This window comes from Mobula hypostoma, chromosome 19, assembly GCF_963921235.1.
Source record: "Mobula hypostoma chromosome 19, sMobHyp1.1, whole genome shotgun sequence".
NCBI classification, from domain to species: domain Eukaryota; kingdom Metazoa; phylum Chordata; class Chondrichthyes; order Myliobatiformes; family Myliobatidae; genus Mobula; species Mobula hypostoma.
In genome coordinates, this window is record NC_086115.1 from 37,867,571 (window position 1) to 37,892,014 (window position 24,444).

The 24,444-nt window shown below is 40.0% G+C and overlaps 2 protein-coding genes across 5 annotated transcripts in view; both read right to left on the bottom strand.

Annotated features, from left to right (window-relative positions):
* The window catches only part of LOC134358976 (cytochrome P450 26C1-like), a 30,973-nt gene extending 21,504 nt beyond the window's left edge, over positions 1–9,469 (bottom strand). Inside the window, exons 1-4 of the mRNA XM_063071721.1 lie at positions 9,159–9,469; positions 7,978–8,202; positions 7,141–7,416; positions 6,273–6,428 (exon numbers count right to left, since the gene is read on the bottom strand). Coding sequence (XP_062927791.1) covers positions 6,273–6,428; positions 7,141–7,416; positions 7,978–8,202; positions 9,159–9,362 — 861 coding nt within the window. The 5' untranslated portion in view covers positions 9,363–9,469. The remainder of the gene's footprint in view (positions 1–6,272; positions 6,429–7,140; positions 7,417–7,977; positions 8,203–9,158) is intronic.
* Positions 9,470–17,098: 7,629 nt separating this feature from the next.
* LOC134358975 (exocyst complex component 6-like) overlaps positions 17,099–24,444 on the bottom strand; it is a 194,539-nt gene continuing 187,193 nt past the window's right edge. For all 4 annotated transcript variants that reach the window (XM_063071718.1, XM_063071716.1, XM_063071717.1 and 1 more), the window contains one exon: positions 17,099–18,258. In XM_063071718.1, coding sequence (XP_062927788.1) covers positions 18,126–18,258 — 133 coding nt within the window. In that variant the 3' untranslated portion in view covers positions 17,099–18,125. The remainder of the gene's footprint in view (positions 18,259–24,444) is intronic.

Sequence of the window (24,444 nt, forward strand, 5' to 3'; positions counted from 1 at the left end):
GGCTCGAGCCCGGCAGTGGTTTGACGGGACTCCCCTTTATTCCCTACTCAGGACGGCTGGAGACACTCACTAAAAGAAGAGAGCGCTCGTGGTCTCCAGAATGAAACAGACGCTGTATACGTTTGTATTTTTTTATCAACAGTTTTCACCATACGATGTTAATGTGGAAGAGTGAACAGTAAATGGTTAACCTTACGACGACTCTGTCTTCATTGGCTCCGGTTTAACTTGGTGTTTGGTCAGTTTCAACACACTGCACCAGAACACTACAGAATTAATTCTAAGAATTAGTGAAAATCAACAGTTCCAGGAACAGATTTTAATGAAACATAGGAAAATGAATTTGTGGAAGATGTCGCCTGACTAATATTTGAAAATTTAACAAGGTAAAAGGGAGCTGTGACAAGGAGAGCAGACATTATGTAATTTTAGACAAAATCTCACATGAAAAACTGATCAGAAGAGTAAGTAAAACCACCTGGAATCAAGCGAAAGCGGCAAATGGAATCCAGAGTTGTCTCAGTATGGGAGCTTCAGTCTCTGGAATGCACTGAGGTTCCACTGGGCTCAGTGCAAGGTCACATCGTTTACAGGGTTCATAACAACGATTTGGATCTGACAATGGCAGGCATAGTTAAGAACTTTGTCCATCATTCCAAAATTGACAAAGCAGAAGGTTTCAGACTGCAGTATGTCACTGATGTGTTGTGAACCATTAAGTGCCAAGCAGAATAAAGTTCAGAAAGTTCAACACAATCCATTTACAGTAGTTTGACAATGACTGAGATACATGTGATGCATAATAAATGCTAAATGCAAAGGATTCTGTCCTCACATTGTTAAAAACTGGCAAGGTGGTTAAAGGGTATTCCAGGAACTTGCGTTTATTGTCTGAAACGTCACACTGAGGAGCAAGAAGGTTATGCCAGAATAATATAGAGCACTAGTGAGGTCTGGGTACAATATTGCAGACAGATCCGTCAACCACATTTCTGGAAATAGATGATCGAACTGGAGAACACTGTTGTGAGTATTACGAGGATGGTCCCAGAGTAGATAATTTTAGTTATAAGGAGAGAACAGTTAGGTTCAGATTGTTTCCTTGCCAACATATGAAGCTGACAGGAGATTTAATCAAGGTGGATAAAGTATACCTGAAATTAAATAGGGTGGAACAACTTCCCTTGGTGGGAAGATCAACAACAAGGCATTTACATCTGTGCAAACAATTTGAACGTATGAGGCTGGAGATTGTTTGGGAGACAAGAGCCTGGCCAGTTGTGCTGCTTGCATTTTCTGCAGATATTTCATGAAGGAATTGAAGACGACAATATTGATGGATTAGAAAAAAAACACTCTCACTGATCTTTTAAATGGGAGTGCACTTGAAGTCCTTCAAAAAAAAAGGCAACAAACTTTGTGTAACATTTATATCGTCTGCAAAATTGATCTAGACTTCCCCCAAGATAAAATGTCGAAGTCCCAAAAGTGTGATCGATATTATTTTTGACATTTGAGTATAAATCACTGCTCTAATTTTGAACAATTTGATCCAGGACTACAAGGCACAGGAGTAAAGATCCACTCTACCATTAATCTCTTATTATCAGACATTAGAAAATACATGTGAAATCATTACAACCCAGGCAAAGATTTAGAATTGATTACATTTCCACCAGCCAGTTAATGATGGAAAGTTTGGTACCATTTTCCCCAGTTACTTTTTTTTCCTAAAATTGCTTGCTAATTTTAATCTTATTGTCGCTATTGTCTATTTATTCTACTTGAAATGAAGGCTATTAAACAACTTATTTTAGCTTTTCAAGTCCGTAAGAGAATTCAGAAAGGCATGGTTATTGCACTGTTAATGGAACTCCAGAAACCCAGTCACAGTGGACTGCCAGAGGGAATACAAAACTCAAGGGAGTAAAAGCTATCAGATTTTGGTAAAATCCCAAATGATTCACAAATGCCTCTCAGGGAAGGATATCATGATCCGTACTGGAACAGGCCTAAATGTAAAACTCAACTACTTCCCAAGGTGGCTTTGCAAGCTGTTCACCTTAATTAAAACTACATACCAGCTATCCAAGCCAGCGGGCCATTATCACTTTCCAAGTGCAAATTAAGGGTATTATAAATATCAGCTCAGGGTGTATGGGGTGTCCAGGGAGGGGCAGCACCTTTGGTGAAAGGGTTTGCCGTGTCCATTCTGGGACAGCTCACTTACCTTTGGGCCCCACAGGACACCCAGCTCTCACCTGTGGCTCCAAGTAGCTGTTTGCATACGACTGCCGTCACACCCCAGTACGGCACTTCAACAGGCCAGCTAAACCAGGTGAGGGTAGTTGGGAGGCCTCATACCCTGGGGAGATAGGGACATGCCCGTTCTCGCATGGGAAGTCAGTCCTGGAGGACTGGGCAGATGAGATCAGAGAGATCCAATGGTCAGGAAGGCAGTTCTGCAATGCTGCATGGAGAGCGAAGGGCAGGGCAACGCACAGGAGAGGCCATGGTCATCCACTGCAACCCTTGCTGTGATGGCTACTTGTCCCACTGGACCTGGACTTCCAAGGTCGAGAGAGAGGAACAGCTTTTCCACTTTAAAACTCTCCTGTCATTGTTGAATATGATGGTCAGACACTGTCAAAACAGTTCTGTGATCACACCCACCTCCAAAAAATGTGTGAGAAAAAAATACAGAACTATATGTCAGTTTTCCAAAATGTATAGGAGCAGAATTAGGCCATTTAGCCCATCAAATCTGTTCTGCATATGTATATCTAATAATTTGTATTTGATAGAGATGTGAAACTACCACTCACAACAAAATGGATTTATATTAACAGCAGAAATGAGCTTTGGACTGCATCGCTGGAAATAAGGATTTTAAAGATTTCAAATTTATAGTTAATTTTCATGTCTGAAGGGAACCGAAATGAAGGTGATCTTATTCATACATTTATTGTATTAAAATGAACATTTGTACCAAATTATAGTAGGTGATTAATGGAGTTGCACAGTAAAAGTATTGGGTATAATTATTCCATTGGGGTTAACACTGAGTTCAGTGCAGGAGCCTCAACCTTTGGCAAAGAGCTGTGGAGACAGAAAGCTCTTATGGAGTTATGGAGTCTGCATTTAAGTTGTTACTATTGTTTTTTGTGTTGACTTTAAGAAAATCATTAACTTAATACTGTTAACATTTAAGACTGTTGGCTGCACAATTGCTTCCAAAAAACTGTATCTTGTTTGCAGTTGCTGGCTTTGAATTGCACTCTTGACAGCCAAAAAAGATCCTCTATATGGATATTAAAAACATACGAAGTTTTATCATTGTACAGAAAGAGAGCTGACTTTCTTGAAGTCCCAATGATTGGTCTCCACCCAAAACTCTGACTCTTTATTCCTTTCCATTGATGCTGCCTGATCTGCTGAGTTCCTCCAGCATTTTGTGTGCATGACAAAATAAAACATCAGCTTAAATTAATTATAATGTACAAGAGGGCCCTTGGGCCCAAAAACATTTCTCATGTCCAGTTTCACAAGCCTCTGCAGTTTATCTGCATGTGATGTCAAAACAAGACTACTAGATAGCTTCTCTGAGGACATCCTGTAGAATCCTAGTATGGAATCTGGCTAGGACTACTGCAAAAGTAATGCTCCAAGGCAAAGTGCTTCTACATTGCTTGGTTCCTCTGGCCAGGAACACTTATTCTGTCATCTTGAGGGTTATTTCTATTCTCTCCTGATGTGTGCCCACAGATATCTCAAATTCAGCAGCAAGTGTAGTTAAGAAAGGAAGAACTTTCCCATTTTCTTATGTGGTAAATTTCAATGGAATTAGATCAAGAAGGCATCCTTGATAATTCATGCAAACTATCATCATGACTCGCAATGTAAATGTAATGTTAGAGCAGGGTGGAAAATCATTAATACCAAAAATGAAATTAGCATCTTAAAAGGCTTCTATAGGTTCAGTAAAATGAAGTTATTATAGAGTGCAAAATAAATTGCTTGTTAATTTATTCAAGTCCTCTCTGAAGACAATCAACATGATGGAACTTCTCCAGAAATTATATATATTGATTATAATGTTTACCAGGTGCTGAGAAACACTTATGAAGTCCTTTTGATAAACTGTGTCATTTTACTTGCAAATGACTTTAATGGGATTGCTTATAAATTGGGTTCCCATCAAAGTAAGCATAACTATAAAAGGATATAAAAACACTGTGACTCATGGATGCAGGCGTAAATTTTTAGACATTTAAATTTTTCACAGCATAGTTAGTCAGATATATATATATATAAAAAAGAACACAAAAATGTGAAATTATTATTTGCCATCAGTAATGACCAAATCAGGCAACTTGCTAATAATTAAAAAGCAAGAGGAAACTACAAACCCAAGCAATTATAAATAAGAACAGAAAATGCTGGAAAGTCTCAGGTCAGGTAGCACCTGTGGAAGAAGAAATAATTGGAAATGCTACTCCCATTTCTTTTCCATGGATACTGCCTGGCCTGCTGAGTATTTCCAACATGTTCAGTTTTTTAAAATCTAGATTAGGCTGCTGTCCTATAATTCATTCCCAGTACTTCTAGTCCATGCAGTATGATTGACATAATTACCCTAATCTGTTGCACAAGTCTGTGGCAACCAAGTTACCAAGGTACATGGTGTAAACAGCAGCACTTTCGTTTTACAACATACATTTCTGAATACAATCACAATATACTCTGGCTAACAACTGAAATGAAACTACTGTATATCCTCTATTTTCCTGCAGCTTCTAGAAAATTCCAATTATTATTTTGTTCCATCAGTGGAATAAATTCCAATTGTTTATGTTTGGGTTGGAATACATTTATAAAAAGGCTTTAATTTTCCCTTTGCAGCCCTGCTAAAGACACTAATTTGAGTACAGTCTAGATTTAACTGGATAGTCTTTTAACTCCATAGACCAATTAAAATGAGTTTACATTTAAGGAGTTCAGTGACAAAGTGACTGGACAGAGTCAGCTACATACTACAAAACTGGTCTTTTCAAGGACCTATCTGTACAAGGGGCAGAAGGAATTCCGCCCACACTCCCCCACACAACGTGTGGTCAGTATTTCGGTTTACTCTGGGCACCACACACACACACACACACACACACACACACACACACACACACACACGATCGAACTCAGCTGATCAGTCAACATCTATGGAGAGAAGTAAACAGTTGACGTTTCAGGCCCAAACCCTTCATCAGTCCTTCGTGAGAGTTGATTTCCAGCATCTGCTGAATCTCTTCCGTACATGGAAGAGCAAATTCGATTGTAACAGTCAACAGGGAACTGCGGGAGTATCTGGAAGGACAAGTTGCAGGATGCTGGGGAGAGGGCCAAGGTATGAGTCCAACTCCATTGCCCTTCCGTAAAGCCAGTACAGTACAGACTCCGTGGGACAAATGTCTCCTCCAATACTGTGACCATTCCGTGCTTATGTCATGTGTGAAGTTAACAGTGGAGCGCTTTCCTGCCAGACAGTTTGAACAAAAAGCGTACTGCACTTTCTGACTGAAAGCATCATCTGAAAAGACCAATTTTGTTCTGTGTTTCCAAACCCATTTCTACTTTTGGAGGTGCAACACGGTTTAGAAGGCGAGTGGGAACGACAATACGCGTGCATAAACCTAAACCTGCCTTTCGAGTAACTAGCGATAGCTTCAGAATCGTTACCAGCAGGGGCAGTCAACTGGATAAAGACTTCGGCACGATTCTTGCTCCATTTGCGCTCGGGAGATCGGGACTGCGAAGACCAACCGGCGTTAGCGCTCAGCTGTACTTCAAACACCCAGTGCTGGGGTCGGCGGGCGGAGCGCAGACTGGCTCCATTCGATGCGGGGTGTTTACACATAGTCTTAAGTATTACCACAGAACGGAAACCGGCTTCGCTGCGCCCTAAGCTGGTGAGTGATGTTACTCCTGATCGGTTATCGGCATTGTGCGTGCGTACAAGATGCACACCAGTATAAGCAACGTCGTAGTGCTGGTTCAAGTCGTTAACTATTTCGCTTGGACGATGCACCGGCAGTTGTTGCTTGCGGGTTGTTCGGAGATGCAAAGATCACCGCGTTACTCTTTCTGCTTTTGTTTATTAATGAGGAGGTAGGAAGCTGATAAGGATGGAACGGAACATTGTAAAAGCAGAAAGAAACTCAGGAAGAGGATGGGAGGCTAGGGGATTTATCCCATTCTGAGAGTCGGGATCCGATTACCTTTAGCTCCTGGAGGCTTGGTTCCTTCCCGTTCTCCCTCGCACTTTTCAGCATGAAATCCAAAGCGTCGGGGTAAGCGCCTGGGCTGCTTTGTTGCAGTTTTTCAGAAATCGCTTTTTCCAGGTACTCGTGCAATGCGTTCCTTGCTTTAATGCCCTTTCAAAAAAAAACAAAGTATATTGCTATAAAACAGGTTTCATCCGGAGTCCATTTTATATTGAAGGCTAATGCTTATCAAGATGGTGTTGTCTGAGAGCTACAATGAATGCGTCTCTTAGCCACGAACTCTAAAAGAAGCTGCAGCATGAGATAATTCTGGTTTAAATCTGATACATTCCCCTCTTACAGCACTTGCAAACAGACTGAATACTCTGAACAATACTCTGCCTACTTAAGGGGAGCCACTTCTTTAAAATGCTCCTGTCATTTAATATGTTGTGGTGAGCACAATTATATAGAAACAGAAAACCAGCAGAAGTTTAAATTCAAAGCTCGGCATCAATATTGAAGTAAGAGCTCGGGTGGGGGAGGGAGAGGGTGGTAGTGTTGGAGTTTCTCACAAAAGTGCAGAGAAAAGAATACAGTATTTACGAATTCCAAAAATTAATTCGGCTCTTTTATATAACGAAGCGGCCCAAACGCTCTTCATGCAGCAGGACACCTCCCAGGAAAATAATCAGCGAAAGCGAATGTGAAACCTGGACTTGTCCGCGACAGGTTGTAAGACAGTCCCGTGGAAAAATCGCTACTCAGCACTCTAAATCCAAAAACATATCTTATGTTGAGGTGCATTCAATATGGAAAGATTGCAGAGGAGAAATAGAGTGAACAGATGACAGACTGAACGTAAACTACTCCGTTGCCGTACCTTACGCAGACCGCTGAAGGGAAAATCCAAAGGTAGCGAGAAAATGTTGTCCATCAGCTGTTCGAATATGCTGGAGAGATGGTCGAGCTGGTGATCCGCAGCCTGGAGACCAAGCAGGATCCGAATGGCGATGCAGAAGGTCAGCGCTTTGGCGGCCGGGTATACGGTGACGGGGGCTCGCCCCTCGCACCAGCGCTGCACCCGGGAGCGGACCACCTGCTGGGTGCCAGGGATGTAACTGTCCAGAGCGGCGTGACTGAACACCCGGGCCAGGATCTGCAAATACAACGGAGCGTGAGTGCAGAGACAGCGCGGGCCAACTGCGAGATCCCGCAATCTGTTAAAATGCTCAGACACGCGGATCGAAGCAAGAGCAGTGGCACATTAAAATCACCCACTCGGATTTGCGAGGCCCGCGATTTGCTTAGAGATGCAGGAGACTGCAGATGCTGAAATCCGGAGCTACAAACTGCAGGAGGAGCTCAGCGTTGTGGACCCACATCTGCGGGGAGTGGGCGGAGAGGAGGAGGAGGAAATGATGCTTTCGGTCCGAAGCCACATATTAGTAATTTGGTTATTCGAAGCTCTTCTTAAACTTAAGCCTAGTGCCTGAATGCATGACTCCTTTTTGAGAACTCGTGCAAAAAAAAAACAACAGGAGGAACTCTACGGTCAGACAGCATCTGTGGAGGAAGGATGATTTTCATTGTATTCTGATGCTGCCCGACTCGCCAGGTTCCCCAAGGTTGTTCTTTTTGATGCTCCGGGTACCAGTAACTGCAGTCTCCCGCGTCTCCGTTTTACTCCACGCCTCCCCTCCACACTGAAGGTACTTGCCCTCCGTCTCTGGCGGTGCAGCTCCCCGCTGGAGTTGGCGAGCGTGTTGGTACCCAGAAGGATCCGGGTGCTGTGCGGCCACTGCGCGCTCACCAGGCTGTGCTCCCCCATCAGGATCTTGCGTATATTCTCCGCACCCGTCACTCGGATCACCGGCCTTCCCAGCAGATGTGTTTTGAAGACGTTTCCGTATTTTTCTCTCCTGGAAGCGTGGAAGTTGGCGCCCTGCCGAAAGGGAGAAAGGAAGGTGTCACGGAGAATCGAGCGCTGGCGGAAAGCTCGAGGCTCAGTCTAAGTGCCCACATCCAAGTTGCTTCCGACATCTGAAAACACTTGTAATTAACGCAGAGTGCTTCCGAGGTTTTGGCACAGACCCTTCAATCACTCCTCGCCCTTCACAAAACCAAATCCCACACGAGTTAGCAGGGAGCACACACAACCTGATGTAGTAGGGCTTATGCAACTTTTCTTTTGCTATGTCAAACGAGTACACCCATCTCACCAGACGGGTTCCCCTTCCCGGCCGCACACAACTCGGGTTATGGGAATATTCTTTTTTTTTATCTTCCTCTGCATATTTTACCCTCGTTGGTGTTCGCCGTTTTCTCACCCTCCCGTCATCTCGAATATTCCCAAATCAATCCTTTATCCCTTAATGTAATGCGTAATAACCTGCACACACAGTTCTGACCCCTGAGCCTTGCGTGTTAATGTAGACGCGGCTTTCGCGAACCACAGTCAGCACTAAAAGCAGATACTGATTTTACCCGCACATTTATGGAGACTGTTTTTAAGAATACAATAAAAAAATTGCATTAAAAATTAAAAAGCATTAGAATAATATGTAAACCCAAATTATGACACTAAGGTATTTGGAGGCAATCTCGGGACACTTCGTTTCTCCCTACGTATGGAGCAATAACTGGCGGGATATATAAAACCAGGAGCCAATAAATTCAGGAAGTGCCTTAGAGCTCGACGCCTTGTTATTCATTAGCATAGAACGCGACAGACAGAAACCGGTTATTTTATTCAGCTTTGTTTACTGTATAAGTCAACCTAGCACAAGCGAAAAAGTAATCAACCTGGATGGACGCTGTGCCCGCCCCTCCGCCGATATAAAACGCCTGACCCGCAGGATTATCCGCTTCACTAACGATTATTGCCTTCTCCCTCCATACCTGTACCAGCCAGTGCAGCGTCTCTCCAAGTAATGGCCAGCCCATTGAGCCTTTGGGAAGCGGCAGCTTGTTGTCCCTGTCTCTGGTCACATTCCAGGCGAGGGTCCACAGCTGTCTGGAGACTGCGAGTAGGAGCAGAACTGAGAGCAGCGAGGCGAGAGCCGCAGCCAGCGCCGACAGGTAATCAACCCCGGGCAGGAACATGGCCAGCGGCCGCGGGAGTAATTTACAGCAGCCAACGCTTATTTTCACAGCGAACTATCAACCTTTGCGTCGAGGACTCAGTCTCAATAATAATATTTTGATATTAATAGGACGTTCTATCTCCTCGTATCAACACCACATTGGAAGCGGTTTAATCTCTCGGGAATCTTCAATCTCCGCTCGTATCCTGCACACAAAACATTGTCATTGGTAGAAACTACTGATCGACCGTGAAAAGTGTCTATCGGAAAGGCAGCGATTCAGAATGATTGTGTATTAAGTGCTATCCAATAAACATTGCTGTAATTTGTAAGGCGTTCTTTACAATTTTATTTAATCGTTAAAGCCGGACAACTTGGTAAAGGAGAAAAACTGGAAATAATTTTTATAGGGACTTTGAGATCACACTTAATTGGAGTTACGAGTCGCAAATATTAGTCTGAACCTGCAAAATGTAGCATGTTTGTTCGCTATCAAATTGTACAGAAACAACTCTTATGCTTTAAACCCGGAATATTTGAATGCCATAGTGGAGGCTGGCTATTTCCTCAGCATTTTCCCAATATAATGTTTATTCGTAGACAGTTAATTTCCAACGATAATATCCAATATTTAAAATATTTTAATTTCCAATGATAATATCCAGTATTTAAAATATTATCTCCTGTTTGGTCGTTTGGGTTATCTTAGGAGCATGGATATTATTATCCGTGCCGGCAACACTACTCCTCATTCAACAATTCAGCGTGCAGACATATGATTTCAACAGTGCAATCCACAAGCATGCATTTATCTAATTAGGCCAAAAGAATGGTTAACATTGAGACAATAACCCTTGTTGAGCAAGAGGCAATTACTAAAACACATTTGATTGAGACAGTTCTACCAGTAACGGATTCGTTGGATCTAGATTAATTCCAATGTTTAAATTTAGATTTGACCTTGCAGGTTGTAAACACAGCAAATATGAAATTAATAGGGTCGTAATCTGCTGGCGGGTACTCCATTACCGCATTAGCACTGCGCACAATCCCAGACTGCATCTCCGGCGGCAAAGCGTGAAAGTTTGCAGTCCTTATTCACACTTGTCAGTGAAAGACTGAAAACAAATAATAGATTGGCTAACGAGAGAAACCAGCTTTCTTTTAAAAAAACTTACTGTTTTGCCGTTCACGCAATTGAAACGTCGGAGGTGATAGTCGGTTTTAACAGATTGTGTGGTAGTTTTCGTTTAAAATTCCACCATAAACCTGTTCCGGGTGAGTATTGGTGGGTTTTCTGTGTACAGCGGTTTTATAGATATTCGCTAACTGGACTATCCACCTCCTCGGATGACGTCGTTGGTAAATTTAAATACTTTGTAAAGTTGCAACAATCAGATTGCGATAATCCGTGCCAAATTAGATGGATTTAAGAGAAAATTGATCGCAATGATTGAAATCGAAGGAGCGAGGAGAGCGGTCAGTGCACCAGATCACTGACGTTGCTCGGACTCGAATAACTCAGTGAGAGGACAGGTAACCAATAGCAGTAACAGCAGCAACTCCACATCAACACAGCCGGCCACCGCTACAGAGTCCATCATAGACCAGTCAGTAACCCCAAAGAATACAGGACCCCGCCCCTCCAGCACCCTCCCCCAAACGGCAATCTGATCACATACTTTTTCTGTCGTTCTCTGACAAAGGTTGAACACTTTGTTATTGTAACCAGAATTAAAACCTGGAGTAAACCCAGTAGCTGGAGGCGAGTCTTACTTCATCCATTGGTTCACAAACAGGGGAAATCAATTCATCGATTGAAAAAGCGCAAGACAAACATTTATTATAGTCTATTAAAGTTTGGGAGAAGAGTTCACCTGTTTTTTTTCCCTCTCTGAATACTTGACATCGATTAAAAGAGGCTGATGATGCGCTTTTTAGCGGCTGGTGTGGTGCGCTGGGTCTTTTTCTGGAGATCTATACGATATAATAGTACCTTATGACGATTAGTCACTGAGTAAAAGGCATTGGGACATAACAACATGCACCAGGGATTTATGCATCATAAGTGCCTGTGTAATTTTGTATTGACCTGGATACCCAGCACTCGTGAGAACCGTTCAGATTTCAGTGTTGCTGGAAATGCGCAGCTTACTTAACCAGTAAAAAAAAACAAATTGTAAAACTGATAACTGATATGAAACTATCATGTGCGGTGTTAAGCAATTGATTTGGAATAATTATGTACAGTTCAGCCTCACAGTTAACCTTCAGTACAGTGATCCGTAACCCTGCTCGACACTCAACATCAACCGCTCGCCCCGCTGCTGAAACAGATAATTATACTGTTAAAAATGAACCGGAATTTAAATACTTTAAAATCTTTTAACTTTATATTTTGTAAAGATTCTAAGATAAATTATTTGCAGATACAAAGTACACAAGTCTGGTTGCGTATTTTGCAACTTTAATAAAAACGAATATGTCCCCAACATTTACAGTTCTGTGCATTTAAACCAATCTGCCAAAATAAAATGTCGACCATCAGGATTACAGAGACAATCTGAATGTAAGTTAAGAATATTAACAGTTTGATTAATACCTTCCAGCCTATTATTGTTTCAACAGGCAAATGCTAAAATTACGCACTTATGATATCGAATTGCTAATTCAGTAATTTGCTGTCCGATGTTGGTACGGAATAAAAACACTACAACGAAACAAGGCCCTCTTTACATTGAGTCACCTTCTACACAGGCATCGACTTCTCTCCGACATTCCTTGCCATTATCTACAGTTCATTATTATTAACCGGTCTCCGCTGCAGTCCATATATTTTACATCTGCTCAAGATTCCTTCCCCCCACCCCCATAATACAGTCCAGACACCTTTAAAATAGTTCCTCTCCCCCATATTGATTTTCCTCCCAGCAGAGATTTGAGTGGTTTGGGATTTAATTACCCGCAACGGGGTTTGTCTTTTCGAACTGTTCCTCTTTAACTCAGACCACCAACTGCGCGAGTATGCTTTATCCAAATCCTCGAAAATACTACTTGAAAGCAGAGGATCCGCCAGTTGCCGTAGGAAAAAGTTAGTCTCGTGTTATAAACAGCGTTTTTGAAGCCAAATACTCGTACAATTCCAATTAAATGATATATTTTTTTGGTTAACCGCTATACACGCACGGTTATATAAATACTACCTGCTGGGATTTCTGATACTTTCTACTTTTAATTCTGTTCTCTTTTCGACTCTCTTTTCACTGGGACACCAAGCTTCACTTTGTTTAGCTGCATTTGTCCCTTCACAGTTGCTTTTGAATTTAACATCGTTAGTTGATCTCCCAGTTCCAGGTGTACCATCTCATTTCCCACACCCACTTATTGAAAACACCTGTTGGTATTTGTTGGTGTAGTTTATATTTGTGTGTGTCCCTTTAACAGTACAAAGAAACAACGAATCTCCCGAGGGAAGTGTTCTTTCCCACTCGGCTCCAGAAGGTCCTGACAATTCTCTTGTTCTTTTTTTTGTTTGTTTTTAATTGGTTTGGGGAAAAAAACTGTCTAATTTTATTTGTTGTCATTCCGATTCTTCAAATGCTGCTAGGAGATGTGTTTCACCTCAATATGATATCGATCTCCTTCAAAAAGGATCTCTCGTTGTCCCTGGCATTCTTGTGTGGGACATGACCAGATATCACAGTTGCAAGACTAATAAAGTAACTTAGCCTAATCATCAACGGAATGTTTTACTTCACTTGTTTTCCTCCACCGTACAATGTGCATACTCTCACGTTTACATGTAACATTTATAATATTATGTAGAAAATAAAGGAAATTTACAAATTCATATTAATATAACAAAATGAATGGAATGCACTCCTTAGACATTAAAATCTAAGTACACAACATGTAGGATTAACTCGTAATTAAATAAAAGCGTTAATATACACTCGCTTGTCTTCTCGAAGATACTTCCGCCACTTTTTGATTGACTCAGAGACAGGATATGGCTGACGTAAACAATTTATTTTGAAATTCGCGCATGCCTGTAGGATTTCGGGATCGTTCCCTGAGAAAGCATTTGTACGGGACAGTACAAATATGTGTCGGCATTCAAGTTGACACGCAAATATAAAACAATGGGCACAATTTCAGCTTCAAATATTTTGATATGCTGTTACAGCGTGATATGATTTTAAATCTTTCAGTGCAATCAGTGACTTGATAAGATCTAAAACAAAAATCCACGGTGGAATCTCCAGTTTCAATTCATGTCCGACTTAGTCCTAGCTGGAGATAACTTTTTATTTTGCAAATGACTACCTGTACACTTACCCCGGTTATTTCCGTCTACCTTCATTCTCCAATGTTTGGATCATTTGGAAACAGAAAAACAGTAACGACCTGGCTGTGGAGAAGCCATTTCCAAGGATAAGAGGTACCAGGATCTGTCCCGGATTCTATTAAGGACCTCCTAAAGTTGGCCTGGCGCTTCACTGGAAATATATTCCATGTAGTTAAGTCCTGAAAAGTGGGAGACTGGGTCGTTCAGAGTTGAACATAATTTTAAGAGGGAGCAGGCATAAAGGCCACACTACTTATGCGGCGTCGTTTGTCCTAGTAACTGCCCCTTAGATGTTAATGACAATAAATGTAACCAACATGATTTTAGAGATTGCCAGGTGCAAGCTTATTCATATTCTCTTATTTCCTTTACAATAGACGTTTTAAAAATGAATTTATATATTTTAAGGAAGAAATAAATTGCTTAAAAGGCAGCAGAACAAAAACCCGACATGTTTCTTCACAAAATAGCAGAGCGCTATCTGAAAAATGCTTAAGATCAAGGCTCCCTCCCCCCCCCCCGCTTCTAATCCAGCGGTGCTTTTAATGCATGCGATCTTCCTGGTTCGAGAGTATAATTTCTTTCCGGGTTTCCTTTTAGCTCAATTAGGGGACGGTATGTTTCATCTTTGGATAAATCACTAAGATCTCTGTATCAGAAATCCATTTACTCCCTGTCATAATCCGAAACTAATTTTAGAGTACCGGCTCTCATGCCGCCCGCTCTTCCCCGTCTCTTTCAATAATTACCGGACGTGAGTTGTAATTCAACAACAACCCCAAAAAAAATGCAAGAGAATGTTCATTAGGTGTTTTCTTTTAAGGACTCAGCCCTGTCCAGTAGAAACCCCAGTGATGCGACGATTCAGGCCACACACACCGACAGATACTCTACAATCCAAACGAGAAACAGAACACGGATTCGCCCAGAGAGAAAGAGACGGGACACATCATACGATTCTCTTCTTTCGAGGGGACATTTAAAACTTGTTTACTGAAACAAAATCTGTTCTTTCGGCAAGGTTCTGAGTAGTTCGTTAAGTAAAACCTCCAGTTTTTTAAAAAAAAACAAACCCCTCCTTCGTTCGATCACACATCCGCAGACAACTTCCAAATATAATCGGTAATGTCGGAGTACTCAACCAAAGACATCCGCCAGTTTTCCTTTATGTGGGTTATGTACAAAACAATCGAGAAACTAAAAAGGCTGGTAATATAGGGTACATAGTCTAGATTTAAAAAAATCCAATGTAAATTTATGCGTTATGCAATGAAAGCTGTATTCACGTTACAAAAGCCCCTATTCCTTACGATTAATGCTATCAACCCATTCAGAGGGGCACCATCGAGTTAAACTGTATATTTAATGCTTTCTCTTGTGCTTAATTTTACGCCACTTTTGCTTTATAGCTTTTTTTGTGCGTCCACAAAAGCTTAGCCAAAACCAGAGGCTTAAATCAATAAACTACTTTACATAACGAAGAAAGCTAATAGGCCAGCGTAAAGTCAATTCCCATAAAATAAACATCACATTTAGCTGAACAATAAAAAGAACGCGAAAAATTAAAACAATCTGAGAGCATAAACAGCTAGTTTTATTCGGGATAAAAATCTATTTGTGGGCATATCTGAAGTTTACATACATTTGAATTTTTAATTAGAATAAGCTGAAAGGTTCATTTTAGTTGCAGATATCAAAATTTAAAAAAAAATCTTGAACTAAACAGTTAATTTATTTAGGAAAAATAACGATTATATAAAAAGGCTTACATACTTAGATTTTAAATTAATAAATTAATAAAACACTGGCAATGTTTATATTTCCATGTGACCACTTTCAACACGCAAATATAGCCACATTAAGAAATTCCCTATGCTGAAAATGAGAGATTTAAACTCTTCTCCAAGAGCTCCCATTCCAAATATGAATTAAGTTAAAATAATTTAAAGTTTGAAATGTACTTAGGTCATTAAAAAAATTCCAAAAATTGTAAAGAATTAAACAATGCCCATCATTAAAGGAATGTTGGGTGGGGGGCAGGGCAGATGGACATGTAGGTAATACTGCTCTATTGCCCACAGAATGGGCCCATAGTAGAGGAGTAAAAAGGGGAAGGCACTTGTTTTCCCATTACACTTTGAATCATCTGTGTACAGTATTCTGGCTGTCTCAAAGCTATTCCTGTACTTTTTAAAAATTAAAATGCTGCCGACTTGTTAAGAGCTTGAGCAGCTTACCATCTTTCTTGAAATGCTCCGAATTACTCTTACTACCTTTACCTAATTTCCTGCAACTTCTAATATTGCCAGACTTTAGCATCCTCATCACTTCAGTAACAATTCATTATGAAGCAAATAATCTGCTACAGTACAATTTAGTGCACAGAAAAGGTTGATGGGGGTACTTTCTGTAGTGTTTCTGCCTATGGCTGTGATCAGTGATCATTTTAGAAAGTACTGAGATTTTGGGACTGCATTAACGTTAATTATTACTTGGATGTGAAAGGCCCAAATCAAATTAGGCATATACGTAAAATCATTCAATAGCGATAGCTCTGCACTAACTATTGAAATAAAATTATACCTCTGATCTTTGGTGAAATCAAATTAGGTTTCCTATAACAATATTTTGACAGCTCTAGAATCCTTTTGCTGGTAAGAGCTTGATAGTAATTGAGCAGCAACAAAAGTGCAATGAAAATCACCTGAATAGAGATATTAGTTTAGCCTTTGGATAAGTTTCTAGTATGTAAAGGCCAGAGAACTGTAATGATGATAATGTAATCAAAATACAGTATTTGACAGATATAAAACAACTTTGACCCACCAAGCCATTAGGAAGGCTTTAATGCCTCAATTTCATTTGTGGCTGACTTCTGAGCCATTAGCTTACCAGGTTAAAATCATTCTACTTATTTTTTGTTATAAATGCGTTAAACTCATGTTTATAGAAAAACTTACTGTCAATGTGTTCTTTGTATTAATGAAAATGTTTGCATCAATGACTTCTTAAATGACCCATAAACTGAAGGTTTAAGGGGAGATTAACGAGGGGTGCATTCACTAGGAAAGATAGAATTATTCTCATATTAAAACATTAATGAGTGACTTGACTCAGGAGGATTAATGACAACAACCTTCATGTTGAAGTATTATTGAGTAACCCTCATATTAAAGCAATAATGAAGGTGACTCACATAATGAAGAATTAATGATCGGAATTAAAACATTAATGGGAACTCTTAAATTAGAACAAATATTGATGATACTTTGAAAGATGTTAATATGAAATGCCATAATTCCAAAATACAATAATTAATCTTAATCTCATGCAAAATTGTAGCTATTGGTAAACTGCGTCCAACAAAATAAAACTGAGACATAGAAAGTAACAATTAAAAACTGCTCAGGGTTACTTTTATTGCAGAGTGGAAATAAAGTACTGCAATAGCTCAATGTACAGAATTTAATATTCTTCATTAATATCCATCTTATAAACAAGAATCAACAAATCTGGAAAGTCAAACAGTAAGATAATGAAGCTATACATCACATATCCTTATTGATTGTGCTGAGGATGATCCAATCTCAAAATCAGAATGAGGAAATTATAATTTTTCCACCACTTTTTGAATTAAGGTGTGATCTGTTTCTAAAGGGAAAAACAATAGACTGAAGTTGATTGGAAGTTATTTTCTGAATGCCAGAGAAGTGCTTTTGGTTAATTTTAATATTTTTGCAAAGAAGTCAAAGTTCACAATAGTACTACAGCCCTGAGTAAAAACTTAAAAACATACAGATTTACGTGCAATCATATCAGTGACGTGAAGGTAAAACATTCTCAAACAGCTCCTTCAGAATACGAATAGTGAAAATAAAATTAGTCTGAACATCAAAGCAGGTAAAACATACAAAACAGTGGTCAATAAAGTGAAAAGGAAACATCAGCCAACTCTATGCAAGACTGGAACATCATGCCTTCTTTGATTATTATTTACAAAGTTATGTCACAGTCAATCCACAAAGTTAGAGATTACAGTGCCACTACCAAACTAAAAAATTATATTGCAACTGTAACTTGCAAAGATCTATGTTTTAACACATCCACCCAACTTCATATTGACCCTGCCCATCAGTCACTTGAGTTTTGTGTTATGTACATTTAGTTTTACAGTGTCCTTAACCAAATTAACTATGAACAGTTGCAGTGTGCAGTAAAGACCATTGCACATATTCTGAAAGTCTCAAAACACCAAATTCTGCATGATTTGAAAAATACATACAAAACATTTCCCCTTCATTTTATACCACTATACCCTTTACATTCCCAATTGTTATTCCTCTGTTGGTACTTGACAATCTTTTACATTCTGTTGTACACAAATGCTGGCTGAAGAATCATAAAGGGCTGGAACAAAATAACCAGGGCAACAGGCTATGTGTGTTGGGACATGCCGTTCACCAAACTGCGTAGCTGCTTCACTACAGTCTCGATTAGTTTCTGTTTATCACGGTCATTTTTCCTGAACTGAGAAAATATAATGTTTTTTTTGCTGGTATCCTTCATCCTGCAAAATAAATTAACCACATTTTTAGTGCCTCAGATCTGTAACAATTTTGAATGAGTCAAATCAATCCAGTAATAAAATAACATACATCCAATACAGGAACCAAGAATAAATAATGTTCAAAAGTACATGCAACTGCAAATATGTTTGGAGCACACAAATCAACTTCCCAACCTCCTTACTTCAGTCAGTTAGCTCCAATGCCTATACACACTTGATGCTCAACATCTATCACCTTTAGTATTGATCTACACAGGTTATGGTTCCAAAATAATATCAAATTTAAAATAATTTTCATGTTGAATTCTCCTCAAGGTCTTTACCTGTCTCCCAGTGCAAGCAAAATTCTTAAAGAATTCTGTTTCTCAAATTATGACCTTGTTATGCACCCTAATATCACTCTATCCTCCACAGCACACCATTCCTTCAGTTGCCTACACTCACTTTCCAGAACTTCCTTCCCAAATTCCTTGCCTAACTTTTAGTTTTGAGAACTCCACTATGGGATTTGGGCTACATTGACAGCTTATTCAGTGTTTTTGGGCCACTACTCTTACAGGCAAATGAAACATTTATTGTCCTTTCATAACTAATTCCAAGATGATGATAGTGAGGCCCCTTCCTGAAGTATTGCTGTCCATCACTTGGCACTGCCCGTCAGGGTATTGCCATGGTGATACTGAAGTGCTTCAGGGATTACACCCCAAAATAAATAGGGATACATTTCCAAGCCAGGACATTGTGTGATCTAAAGGAGTACTTGCCTCTCCATATACTTATTACTTTTGTATTCATCAGTAAAAGCAGTTGCAGAGTTGGGAGATGCAAAGGAGGCAGCACTGCAGCTATGGTGTTGGAGGAAGCAAACATTTAGGGTGGAAGGTTAAGTGTCAATCATGAGGTCACCATTGTCCACAAAAACAAACACCACATGTTGTTGGACTGCTACTTTTCTATACATGTGCCCTAACATATTCCTGATCTGTTATTTAGTGATAGTGAAAAGGCTTTGGAAAGTCAGGGAGGTGGTAATCACCACTTCAGACTGGCATTTGGACACATGGTAATTATAGTTTGCCTGGTAGATGCATGTGGCAAATGTTACTATTCATTTATTACCCCCTACCCAAAGGCAAATTAAGTTTTCCTGCATACAGGCAGAGACAGCTCTATTTTCTAATGAGTATAATGACTTCTGACCTTATAATGGAAGGCCACCAATATTAACCTTTGGGACTTCTGCAATACTGGGGCTCAGAGTACTCACAATCACTTTCCTTGGTGCAAATATAACTCCACCCAATGGAGTTTCACTTTATACCAACTTCAGTTTCATGGGTGCCCTGAAGTTACTTCTGGTCCAATTCTGCCTCAAATGTCAAGGGTAGTCACTCTCATCTGGAATTGAGATCAGGTGTTGGGAAACCCACACTGAGCAATGAACAGATTATGTCAAATAAATGCCACTTTGTACCCTTCAATGACTTCTATCAGTAAGTGATAGTCTAAAATTTTATGACAATGATTGGATGTGACATGCTCTTTTTGGAGAATACAATCATAGTTGGTAAGAACAACATTGTGGTAAAACTTCAATGAATTTCTGATTCATTGTAATAACCATAGTTTCTCAACTCAATTTCTCAGAATCAGGTTGGTCCAATATCTCCTTATGTGCTTAAGGATCAAGTTATATTTATAAGTGCTTCTCAGAAATACCTTAAAATTTTTACTAAGTTTAAACGACTACATAAAAGCAAGTTGTTTGATGATCCTCTTCCCATAAGAATGAATTCTGAAACAGACATACGCTCAATGAGGACCCACAAACTGTTGAGGAGGAAACACATGGCAAATAATCGTCAGTTACCTCTTCAATACCTTCCTGATGCTGAGCCAATGGGAGATTTGGGTGCAGATTAGCTGCAGGATGTATGACAGTATGATCTTCAATGTATTAAGATTGTGAGCAAAATTGCTATAGTCGTGTAATAAACTGCTGGGAAACTCATTGTATCCCACCTCTCACTCATTGAAGCAATTGTATCAATAATTACTGCTTTCAAAGAAAACAACAACTCTGCTTATTCTATTTCCATCAAATACTGTCAATTTTACAAGCACATGACGAATTTTCAATTTAATCCAGTTAATATATCCACAATAGGGACATCCAGTCAGTCTCAAAACAGCACTTAAAAAGCAACCATTCAAAAAAAAAGGCAATAGCCTGCATACTCTCTTCCAGAAACTATCAGCACACTTCAGTCTTTTACTCACACCAGTCATGTTTGCAATCAAAATTCTGCACAATCATTGCGGAAGTTAGGTAGAATTCTCTTTTGACATGGGCCATTCTAATATAATTTTTTTATTATGCTATACTTGGTTTATTAGCAAAATATAAACTTCGGTTGGTTTAGGAATTTGTTGTAAAACTGAAGTACACTGCCACCACTGGGAGGAGGGTTCAATTACAGCAATGTTCCCGGAGATAGGAATGTTAAAAGGTAGTAAATAAACACCTGTAACTAACATACTGAAACCATTACATCATTTTAAAATATTATGCTGACAGTTAGCATGCATTAGTGTTTTCTGGATGGTCTCTGCACAATATGCTTGTCTATCTTTAAAGGTGGTATCCCCTTGTACAACGGGATCTTCGATTTCTTCATGTGCAGACCCCAGTCAGTTCGGATTGCCAACATCTTCACAATCACCATCAGCACAGGTGCCTCACAAAGCTGTGTGCTTAACCCCCTGCACTACTCACTTTACACTTATGACTGTGAGGCTAAGCACAACTTCAATGCCACATACAAGTTTGCTGATGATAGCATTGTCACTGGCTGAATCAGAAGTGGTGACGAATCAGCAAAAAGGAGGGAGATTGAAAATCTGGCTGAGTGGTGCCACAACAGCAACCTCTCACTGTCAGCAAGATCAAGGAGCTAATTACTGATTACAGGGGAAGAAACTGGACATCCATGAGCCAATCCTCATCGAGGAATCAGAGGTGGAGAAAGTCAGCAACTTCAAATTTCTTGGTGTTATCATTTCAGAAGACCAATCCTGGGTCCAGCACGCAAGTGCTATTACAAAGAAAGCAAAGCAGCACCTCTACCTTCTTTGGAGTTTGCAAGGATCCAGCATGTCATCTAAAACTTTGAGAAACTTCTATAGATGCAATGGAGAGTATATTGACTGATTGCATGAAAGCCTGGTATGGAAAAACCATGCTCTTGAACAAAAAAACCTGAAAAAAGTAGATACAAGTCCATCATGAGTAAAGTCCTCTCCACCACTGAACACATCTACATGAAGTGCCTTTGCAAGAAAGCAGCATCCATTGTCAAGAACCTCTACTATCCAGGCCATGCTCTCTTGTACAGGATGTAAAGGAGCCTCAGGACCTACACAATCAGGTTAAGAACAGTTATTATCACTCAACCATCAGGCTCTTGAACCAAAGGGGATAACTCTACTCATCACTCACCCCATTACTGAACTGTTTCCACAACATATCAACTCATTTTCAAGACTTTTTCATCTCATGTTCGATATTTATTGCCTATTTATTTATTATTACATTTTTTTTTGTATTTACATAGTTTGTCATCTTTGCACATTGATTATTTGCCTGTCCTGTTGGGTGTGGTCTTCCATTCATTCTATTGTGTTTTTTGTATTTACTGTGAACGCCCGCAAAAAGATGAACCTCATGATTGTATATGGTGACACACATGTACTTTGATAAAAAAAACCTATTTTGAACTTCGGTAAGAAACCATGTTTTCTCATGTGTCCTCTACTGCTTTTCAATCTCACCCAAATAAGTTATTGGCTGTGCTGTCACTCAAATGCACTTTCACTTCTTATGATCCAATCATGATTAGTAATTAAATTTGCATATAAATCTAGTAAGGGTTATAGTAATTATTTTGTCATAAAACTTCACCCAACTTATTTTGTTGAAAAAACCTGTACTATATTCATGCCTAATCTCATGTAGCTAGTGTATTAGTCTGTACACTTCATACAAGAGAGTTTCCTTAATACTACTTTTTGAAAGTTGTGTTCAGTTCTGGTAACCATATGTGGTGGGTGGATTACAAGAATAATTCAGTATTTTAAAAAAATCAGTTACTCAGAACTACTCTGCAGGTGCATCAGTGAAAGCTACTAATGAAACAGATCAAATATTTAAATAAATGGTCACGCTTTCATTGTTGTTATATGTTAGCATGGTAAAGATGATGGATATAAGTTATGTGAGAGTAGCTTTTAGGTAATTTTTTCTCTACATAATTGCATTCCTTTGAACAAGTTAAAAGCTTGTGGACAGTGCAAAATGGAGACCTCTCCAAATGTGACTATGGAACTTCTAAAAATTTGGCAAACAAAACACGATCAGAACAGTCTCTTGGGTTATTTCAACACAAACAAAATGCGAGAGAAACTCAGCAGGTCAGGCTGCATCTACGGAGGGAAATGAACAGTTGATGTTTCAGCTGAGATCCTTCAACAGATTAGAGTAGATTATGAGGACACTCAGTCCTCATTGTCATTTAGAAATGCATGCATTAAAAAATGATACAATGTTCCTCCGGTATGATATCACAGAAACACAAGACAGACCAAGACTATAACTGACAAAAACCACACAATTATAACATATAGATACAACAGCAATACCATAATTTGATAAGAGCAGACCATGGTCACGGTAAAAAAATGTCTCAAAGTTCTGATAGCCTCAACATCTCACACAGATGGTAGAAGGAAGAAAACTCTCCCTGCCATGAGCTTCCAGTGCCACAAACTTGCCGATGCAGCACCCAACCACAGTCCAACTCTTCGAGCCTCTGACCAGCCCTCCGACACCGAGCACCATCTCTGCCGAGCGCTTTGACCCTGGTCCTGGCCGCCAAGCAACAGGCAAAGCCAAGGATTCGGGGCCTTCCCCTCCGGAGATTCTCGATCGCACAGTAGCAGCGGCAGTGAAGCAGGCATTTCAGAAGTTTCACCAGATGTTCCTCCGTGCTCTCACGTCTGCCTCCATCAAATCAGAATTGTGCATGACCTCCTACTTGACAGATTACAGATATTCATCACCAGAGAGATCGTGCGCGCTGTGTCGCGCCACCATCTTCTCCTCCTCCCGAACATGATCTTCTCATGTCTAACACCTGCCTCCTCCTCTTAAGCACCTTACTCAGGCTTTTTGCCCATTCTGGATCCTTTCATCTCTAACACCTGAGATCTTCTAGATTAAAAATTAACTTTGTCACAGGTACATTGAAACATACTGTGAAATGTGTCATTTGTATCAATGACCACAGTTCGAGAATGTATTGGGGCAGCTTGCAAGTGTTGTCATGCTTCTGGTACCACCACAGCATGCCACAACTTATTAACCCTAATCTGTACATCTTTGGAATGTGGGAGGAAACCAGAGCATCTGGAGGGAACCCATGTGGTCACAGGAAGAATGTACAAACTCCTTACAGACAGCAGCAGGAGTTCAATCCTAAATCACCAGCACTGTAAATTGTTGCACTAATCTCTATGCTACTGTGCTGCCAGCATCTGCAGTGTCTCTTGGGCCATTTCCTATTTAAACGCTGTGAAGGATTCACCTTCCCTCCTCCCCCTTAAGTTTTGCTCCCAACCCCACCACCCTATGTTGATTTAATTCCCTCAGAAGGAATGACTGCTAGAGATGTTTAACCAAGCAACAGTGATACATGTTCAAGATCAGAGACAGTTTAGGAATACCTCAAAGCTAGTTCACGTGTCATTTATGTACAAGAAAGTAAAGATGAGGGGAAAAAAGTTTGAAGGCATTTGGATAAGAAAATTACTGCAAAATAAATTAAGTGGTCATAGATTAATGATATATGATAGACTACTGCATGAAGTAATACAAGCATAAAAGTTGAATTTAAGGAATTATATGACACTGCAAGGAACATTACTAGCATCCTATGAATACAAAAGAAACATACATAACCACTAGTCATTTACTGCACAGCTTTCTATCTTTCAGATACTAAACTATCTCCATGCATTGTTAACCATATAACAATTACAGCACGGAAACAGACCATCTCGGCCCTTCTAGTTCACGCCAAGCTCTTACTCTCACCTAGTCCCACCAACCTGCACTCAGCCCATAACCCT